The following is an 8,399-nucleotide window of genomic DNA, read 5'->3' as shown; positions in this document are numbered from 1 at the left end:
TGTAGGCATCGATGCCACAGTCGCCTAGTTTTTTTTAACAAGGATGGGGTGAGAAACAGTGTCAAAGGCCTTGCTGAAGTCCAGAAAGACTACATCCACAGCGACACCTGCATCCAATGCTTTTGTGACGTGATCGTAAAAGGCAATTGGGTTGGTCTGACATGACCTACCCCTAATGAAACTGTGCTGGTTGCCCCTCAGCATCACCCCTGATGCCGGCCCATCACAGATGTGCTCCTTGATGATCTTTTCAAAGAGTTTCCCCAGGATTGAGGTAAGACTGACAGGCCTATAGTTGCCCGGGTCCTCCCTCCTCCCTTTCTTAAAGATGGGGACCACATTGGCTATCTTCCAGTCACCTGGCACCTGGCCTTAGCACCACGAGCGCTCGTAAAGCCGTGCCAAGGGCCCTGCAATAACCCCTGCTAGCTCCCTCAACACCCTGGGGTGGAGAGCTTCTGGACCTGCTGACTTGAACATGTCCAGCCCCTCCAGAAGCACTCTAACCCGGTTACAAATACTTTGTAAAGACAGGTTGCTTTCTTACACCATATACTTATCTTCTTACAAGATATACTATACTCTCAAATGTGGGTTGCCATTAAATGACCCATTTTCTTAATAAAGTAACGTTCACATTGCTAGTTGGTAATTGAACACAAATTATCTCTTGTACCGGGGATTGACAACTATTTTATCCAGTCCACTTTGGGGAGCTCACTCATGTGGTAGCCGGATGTGAGGGAGAAATGTTGGCACGGGCTGGGTTAGAAACAGATCCCCCACTCCAAAAGGTTTCTGACCCCTGCCTTATAGCATACTGAAACGTTAGAAACATTTTATCTAGAACAGCCATTTATTTTTTTTTTTCCATCCAGGGTGCTGCAAGGCACCATGCAGTATTTAACAGTATGTGGTATGCAAACACTTACCTATTATTCAAAAGTTAAAAAAATACAGAAATTCCAAATAAGAATCCATAGTGTCAAAAATGTTCTTGTTAGAGGTGCAGTGATACATTGGTCCATATCGTATCAGCACCAATAAAAGGAAAATTGATATTATTGGCAATCAACTTCTTTTGGCTGATGTGGCCAATAATGTTACTGATAAATGCCATGTGTACATGCATGCAGCCAGGAGTGCAGCGTGGGTACATGGAGAGCGGCGTCTGGCCAGTAAATCAAGTGGAGGAGCATGGGGGGCACAGATCGAGACCCCCACAGTGAGGGAGGCAGTGGGGCTGGGGCAGGGACAGGTGCTGCCCACCTGGGGTGATCCAGCAGCTCATGCAGGGAGAAGTGGGGAGGGGCCTCCACTGCTGCAAGCAGTTTGCCCTGGGGGAGGCATGTGCCCCCCAGATCTGTGCGTGGGGGTGAGAGCGGGCTGCTGCTATGCGTTTGTGGGGTGCACCGACCTCTTTCTGGTGGCTGCACTTGGGTGGGGCAGGAGGCAACAGCGCTGAAAGGGAGCCAGTGCTGTAGCGCACGCCGCCCCCCCCACCCCGTTGCTACTGCCCACCTCACCCTGCCCAGGGAAAAGCCTGGTGCAGCCTGGGAGTGTGCAGCAGCTTCCCTCCCCCACCCCATGCACAGATTCAGGAGGCACATGCCGTCCATGCCTCCCCTGGGGGTTGGTGCGGTGGCAGGAGCCGCTCTCTGGCACCCTCTAGATGAGCCACCGGGCTGTGCCCTGCCCTGTCCAGGTTGGGCAACCCCAGCCCTACTCCCCTCACCACTGGGGCCTCTATCTGCTCTGACCCGGATGCTACTCTCCAAGCTGCCAGGCTGCATATCAGCAATCAGATGGGTATTGGTCGATTTTTATGGCTGGCCAATAATCGTCCATCTGTATCAGTTCAAAAAGTCTTTATTGGTGCACTCCTAGTTCTCTCCTGTTGCGGTCTCTCACAGTTCTTTGCAAAGTGTTTCATACTTTTTTTGTAGTCAAGAAATGAGTGAAAGATAAGAGCTGGCACTTTCTTGGGATTGCCTTGAGTCCTGATGAGATTTGACAGATATTGCTCTGGAATCTTAACTCTAACTTCTGTCTTGTACAGCCAAAATACCTGACACACTGATTGTTTTGGGGAGCAATGCATATTTTATTTTAATTTAGAAAGGCTTACTTAATGAAAAAGCAGAAGTTTCTAGCTCTGTCAAATTCAAATGTGATTTTGCTGCTTTTCTGATTTCCCATGTGTTGCTGCAAAGATTGTCCAGTGTTTTCACACCTCCATGCCTCCCAAATATTTAGTTGGGCTCCTTTCAGTAAATGAAGTGTAGCTGTTGGAGATTAGGTGTTCAGGTTTGAAAACTTTATCCATGGCAAATGCCTGCATATAAGCATTCCCATGGCTTTTAACTGCGAGTGGTTTAGCATTACAATTATTACTTTTATTGTACTCTCACCTGAACTCATTGCATATTTTAGGTAAAATGTTAATCATCAATATTTTACCTAAGTCTTGAGTTATTTTCAGAAGTGACTTTAAACTTTTAAGTCCATTAACTTAGTGGTGTAGGCATTTCTGACTACTGTATCCCTAGTTTAGTGTTCCAGTCAGTATCTGACATAATATATTTACTTTTTTTTAAATGTACTCCTTTTCTTACCCATAAACAGATTGTGTGTGTGTGTGTGTGTGTGTGTGTGTGTGTGTGTGTATGTGTGTGTGTGTGTGTGTGTGTGTATTATGCAACCTAGTAAATCCACTAAACAAAATAAACAGCAAGCCTATGAGAAATACCAAGTCCTGTTAAAGAAATTGCTTACAAATCTAAGCATCAAAGTAGTTTGTGCTTTTAAGGTTCTTATCTGAGCTGAACGTGAAATAAATGAAGTTCAGTAATTTAGCTTTTTTTAACACTGCGTAATGTGTACAAACATGGTCCTATCTATTTAAAAAAAAAAAAAAAAGTATGTGTATGTATATTTCTAAATCACCTAGCTTTCTTCTATCTTATGTCTTTGCAGCGTCTCTCTTCTGTAGCTCTTCGCCATTTGTAGGAAACCTTCAATTTCCCATCTCTCTCTGTTGAGAGAACACTTCTTTCTATCAGTACTTGCATATTTTGCCAAAAGAAGTCAGAGGAACTCATTTTCTATGTCAATTCAAATTTGTGGTGAAGAATTGATTACTAATGTTTAAATCTCCCAGATAAGATATTTTGAAATACCAAGGAAGGTCCAAGATGTTTTAAAATTAAAGAAAAGCCAAATTAGGTTATTCCTAATTAGAGTGGAGCCTGAGTCTGAAGAGAGGTTTAATATTCCTTTGAATATTGTAATGGTTTCTCTACTGTGGTACTGTTTCCTGTGTTTGTCAGATTGTGGCTAGAAAGACAACTCTCCATAAAAGAGACAAACTGAATCCAACAAATTCTGTGGGACAAGCTCTTTTTAATCCTTTATCAACACAATTGAAAGAACACTTTCAGCTGGTTTCTTCTGATCTTTCTGTTCTGTTTTGTTTTGTTTTTTTTCCCCTTTGAGGGAAACCGTTGGTCTTTAAGGTCACTGATGCTTGACTTGAGGTCATTCTAGTATTTATTTTTCACATTTTTTATCAGCTTGATTCGGCACTGTAACCACTAAGAAATAAGAATTGCTTATTTGTATTAATGTAAATTATTGTGAAGTATATGAGATTCCAGTATGGTCTAGGCTAGGGGTCGGCAATCCCCGGCACGTGTGCTGAGCATGGCGCGCACAGCCATTTTCCTCGTCATGTGTTGGGGCCGGGGAGGCAGCAGCTGTTTGTAGCCTCGCGGCTGCAGCTGGCCCCAGTTCTGGGTAGCTGCTGCCAGCCGGGAGCCTGAGCTGCTCCCAGCAGGAAGCTGGGAGGCTGCTGGGAGCAGCCCCAGCTCTAGCTGTCAGCAGCTACCCAGAGCTGGGGCCAGCTGCAGCCAGAGGTTACAAACAGCTGCTGCCTCCCCGCCCCAATGGGCTCAGTGCTGGCACTTGCTGCCTTCCTGGGGCCAGGAGACAGCTAGGCCTGGGGCAGGAGGGCAGCAGCTGTTTGTAGCTTCCTGGCTGCAGCTGTCCCTGGCTCTGGGTAGCTGCCACTTAACCCAGGCTGCTCCCGTGAAAGCCCTGCTGCAAGCAGCTGAGCTCCGTGGCTATCGGCAGCTACCCAGAACCTGGACCAGCTACAAAAATCTACTGCCTCCCGGCCCCAGCTACAGACCTGGCCCCAGGCTTCAGGGAGGCAGCACATACCAGCAGTGCTCTCTGCTGTGCTGCCATCACCACTTCCGCAAAGCAGTGTTGGAACCTGGTGTGGCAGGGTGCAGAAAGCTGCCTGCTCCCAGGTCCCCACTGCCCGGCCACACTTGCCTGAGTGCACAGGAGCGGTGTGGGCAGCAGTGCAGAGTTGTGCCCCTCGCTGCTGCCCCTACCTGCAGGGGAAGTGTAGCAGGGAGCAGGCAGCTTTCTGTGCCTCACGCTGTGCCCTGCTGGGCTGCATTCCAACGCTGATTTGCAGAAGCAGCAAGGGTAGCACAGTGGGAGGCATTGCCGGTATGTGCTGCCTCCCTGGGGGCTGGGGCCAGGGCTGGGGCAGAGAGGCAGCATATATTTACAGCTGGCCCAGGTTCTGGGTAGGTGCTGACAGCCACAGAGCCCAGGCTAGGGGGCATGGGTTTTGGCTGGGGGGCAAGGGTCATGAGCAGGGCTGAGGGGGCAGGGGCTTTGGGTGGGGGACAAGGGGCACAAGCAGGGCATTCTGCCATGTACCCCCTGCCCTCACTTTGTTTTTCTGGTATGCCAGCACTCCGGCACCTTCCAAGGTAGGCATTGTGGTGTTTTTTGGCACTCTGGCCAAAAAACGTTGCCTACCCCTGGTCTAGGCAAAAGTAATCTTGCCACTGTGAAGGTTCAGTGTTTGTTACTTTAGAAAATTATGGCTTGTTTGAATGCATCTTCCATACTTGCAGAAGTGTTTTAAATGATGATGAAAAAGGTAGCACTGGTCACCCCATCTAGTAAGGTTCCCTAACACTTCTCACTTATTAGCATCTAAAAGCAGGATTTTATAACTTTACCAAACTCGGTTACATTTCCCCTGTGTGAAGTGTTTGCTTCAGGCTGTTTGAAAGCAAAAACAAAGGAAGCCAAAAACCCTCCCAACAGGTTTGCCTAAGATAAGTGAAGGAAGAATGCTTTCCTGAAAATACCATTAGCACAGCTTGCTCCAGTCCAAGGCACAACCTAGTTTTCTATATGTTTTCTTCGCTAAGCTCCTATGGGCTGTGCTGGGTTTGAACACCTACTTTAGCAGCAGGTAGTACCTTTTTCCTGTGCTTTCAAATGATACCTTTTCTTTGCTATGCCACTACCCCGGCAGCATGGAGGAGGAAGAAGCAGAGGGGGTGTGAGCCAAATGTGCAGAAAAGTAATTTGGATTAAAGAGCCTGTGGGTAAAACTTGGAATAGAAGGTGGCATGGGAGGGAAAAGAAACTTGCAACTGGGAAGGAGGGTTAGGGTAGACTGGCTGTCATGAAAGGGGGATTGAGAACCACTGGGGAAAGTAAAAAAAAGAAAGGGAAGTGGGTTTGATAGAAAATGAATTACGTCATCTCCTCCCCCCTCCCCCCCGCAGTAGACTAATCTACCAGGTCTATATCAGTCTCTCTGCCTAGTGGAAGAGTATGTGCAGTGCCACTGAAACTGGATGCAGAGTCTATGAAATTAATTTGCAATTGTAATGGTGGGGGGGTAGGGGGAATGGCAGGAGCAGGACGGGTAGCGCGGAGCCGGCTTCCTCCCTTCCAGGGATTGCCCCACCACACAGCTTTAATCCGGGAAGCTCAGCTTTAACTCCAGAAGCTGCTCACCTGGGCAGACAGATGGGGGTCCGAGTAGGGGCTCAAGCCACGACCTGGCAGCCAACCCACCGTGGCCCAGTCGGTGGCTGAAAACCTCTGCTATAAAGCATGTGTCCAAAAGGATGAAGCTGAAATGGGACTGCTTAACTTCTGAGTGTTGGACTTCTGATTTTCCACATTCGTTAAGTGTGTGTGTGGCATTAAATATTTAGTGTGACCATCCACAAGGTTTAGAATGAAGTAGGAGTGTTTTTTTTCTTGGGGTCATTTCTTCAGGCTAATAAGGGTTGGTTTTAATTGTGGTTCTGTTCAGGGAAAAATAGAAATGATACTGTATAAACGATGGATTTCCAGAGCACAGACTTAAGCACTTGTTTTACTTTTTTTAATAGGAGAGGTTTAAATCCACCCCACAGAGTGAAGTCAATCTCCATGACCACATTCACACAACAGGAAATAGAATTTCTACAGAAACATGGAAATGAAGTAAGTGCTTTTTAACTTATGGAATTTTGTTGTTGCTGGAGTCTATCCTTTTATAGCTATTCAAGTGAACAGTTGGACACTAAGTCCAAAATAAATTGAACCGTTTAGTCATCTGAATGGGCCTTCTTTAAATAACTTTTTTTTTTTTTTTTTTTACCATAGTGAAACATTATGGAACTTAAACTATTCACTAGGGCTGCGTGAAATTTCAGCAGCCACTTCACTTCGGAGGAGTTTTGGGCCGTTTTGGCACCTGAAACACTGAATCTGAATCAAAACAGAAGGCTCCAAAACATATCTCCAAAACAAAACAAGGCATCCAGAACATTCAGGAAAACTTTGGAGTTTCAGAGCCGGGCTTTCAGGGAAACAGCTGTACACTGCTGCCCTGATGCGCGACTCAGCTCTGTAGAGAGATGTGCCAGGGGTCTCCTTGGTGCCACTGCCTGCCCTGGCAATGCGGGGCAGGCAGTCTTTCTGGCAGGTATACCACTTCTGGCAGGGGCAGTACTGGTTTCTGCCCAACGACCTGGCTCCACAGGGAGCAGAGATCCGGGGCAGGCAGTGGTGGTGAGGAGACCCCTGGCTCAGATCTCTGCTCCCTGCAGAGCTGGGTCGCACAGTAGGGACCAGCAGCCTTGCTCACCACTCTGCGCTGCTTTCCTGCCCCACAACCCAGCATGACAGGGATTAGAGATCTGCACAGAAGTCTCCTTGCCTGCATGGAGGGCAGCGGTCTTCCCCCGGATGAGTCGCCCACGACCCCATGCTGCTCCCTACTGGGGCCTGCAGCCCCCGGTCCCAAGCTCTGACCAGCTGGGCAGGAGGGCTGTGTGAAGCTTCCCTTGCAGCCTGTTCAAAACAGATTAGGCTGAAACTAAACAGGACAGTGATCCGAAACACCGAAATGAATCGCAGTCTTCCAAAACAGCCAAATCGGAAACCGAATCAAAATATGGCCATTTTGCACAGCCTTACTATTCACTAATATAGTGGGATCCAGATTTCTAGAACCAGAACCTTGCTTCCATGTTCAGTGTTCAGTTTGTCCCCATACTGAAGGTCTAATTGACTCCTTGAAATATTTACTGATACCTTTTTTTTTCAGTTTTGTTTTATTTTGTGTTTTTTTTTTTTTTTAAATGCTGCAAGTCCTGTATTGTTCGAGTGAGGCAGTATGTACTTTTCTAGTTCTGTTACAGTGAGGGCCCAATCTTTCTGGCAGTTGTACTACAAATTAGCCTCCTGTACCCTCCCTGAATGCCACTCTTATTCCTTTTCCTTTTTCTAGGGGTGTCAAATTTTATCTGCCCCTGTAGGTCAGATATGTGGTTCAGGACCAGTCAACAGGTTGGATGAATGCTGCTGGGCCAGCCCTGAGAGCTGGATCAGGCCCATGGACCCCCCCCCCATGCCAGACCTAGCGCATGCTTTGGCCAGTCTGTAACATGAACCATACTTGATTCCTGTTCTGGCCAATTGGGGATAGTGTGTCCTGGACTGGGTGGATGCTGGATCTGGCATGGGGAGGGAGGGGGACATGGACTGTCCCACCTGCCCATTTTGGGATATTAATTGCACGTGGCTTGTGTTCTGGAGTGGGTACTGTTTGTGACATACTGACAACCCCACTATTGCATGCCAGATTCAGTAACTTTTCTGGCCGATCCAGGATCCATACTGTTATGTGGCGCCTGCCCTAGAAGGACTGGAGCTGGTGTTGCATGTGGTTCAGGTCCTGGAATGGCTAGAACAGGCACTGGATCCAGCACATGGTAGTGGTGGTGGGAGGAAGGAGAGGAGCAGCCTGCACTGGCCCTGTGCAGGTGTCATGCAGTATAGGTCCTGGAGCTGGTCCACATGCAATGTGTCCCAGGCCTTGTACATGCTGGTGTGGTGTGTGGGTCAACTTGAGACCAAGAGATGGCACTGGGGACTGGAGTGATGGGGCTCTGCGTTAGATTTTTGTCTTGACCCCTGGCTTGACTGATCTGCTCAGCTTTCTGCTCCTTCAGTACCTCTACCACATTACCCTAATCCTCAGAATTACAGAATACATTAGCCAATTGCCGGTCAAGAACGAT

The 8,399-nt window shown here is 47.8% G+C and overlaps 1 protein-coding gene across 4 annotated transcripts in view; it reads left to right on the top strand.

Annotated features, from left to right (window-relative positions):
• Positions 1-8,399, top strand: part of AGFG1 (ArfGAP with FG repeats 1) — a 71,893-nt gene that overhangs the window by 33,691 nt on the left and 29,803 nt on the right. For all 4 annotated transcript variants that reach the window (XM_025200435.1, XM_025200437.1, XM_025200436.1 and 1 more), the window contains exon 3: positions 6,222-6,315. In XM_025200435.1, coding sequence (XP_025056220.1) covers positions 6,222-6,315 — 94 coding nt within the window. The remainder of the gene's footprint in view (positions 1-6,221; positions 6,316-8,399) is intronic.

The sequence above is a fragment of the Alligator sinensis genome, unplaced genomic scaffold (genome assembly GCF_000455745.1).
Source record: "Alligator sinensis unplaced genomic scaffold, ASM45574v1 scaffold596_1, whole genome shotgun sequence".
NCBI classification, from domain to species: domain Eukaryota; kingdom Metazoa; phylum Chordata; order Crocodylia; family Alligatoridae; genus Alligator; species Alligator sinensis.
The sequence above is the reverse complement of the archived record's forward strand: the minus strand, read 5'-3'. Positions and strand labels throughout refer to the sequence as shown.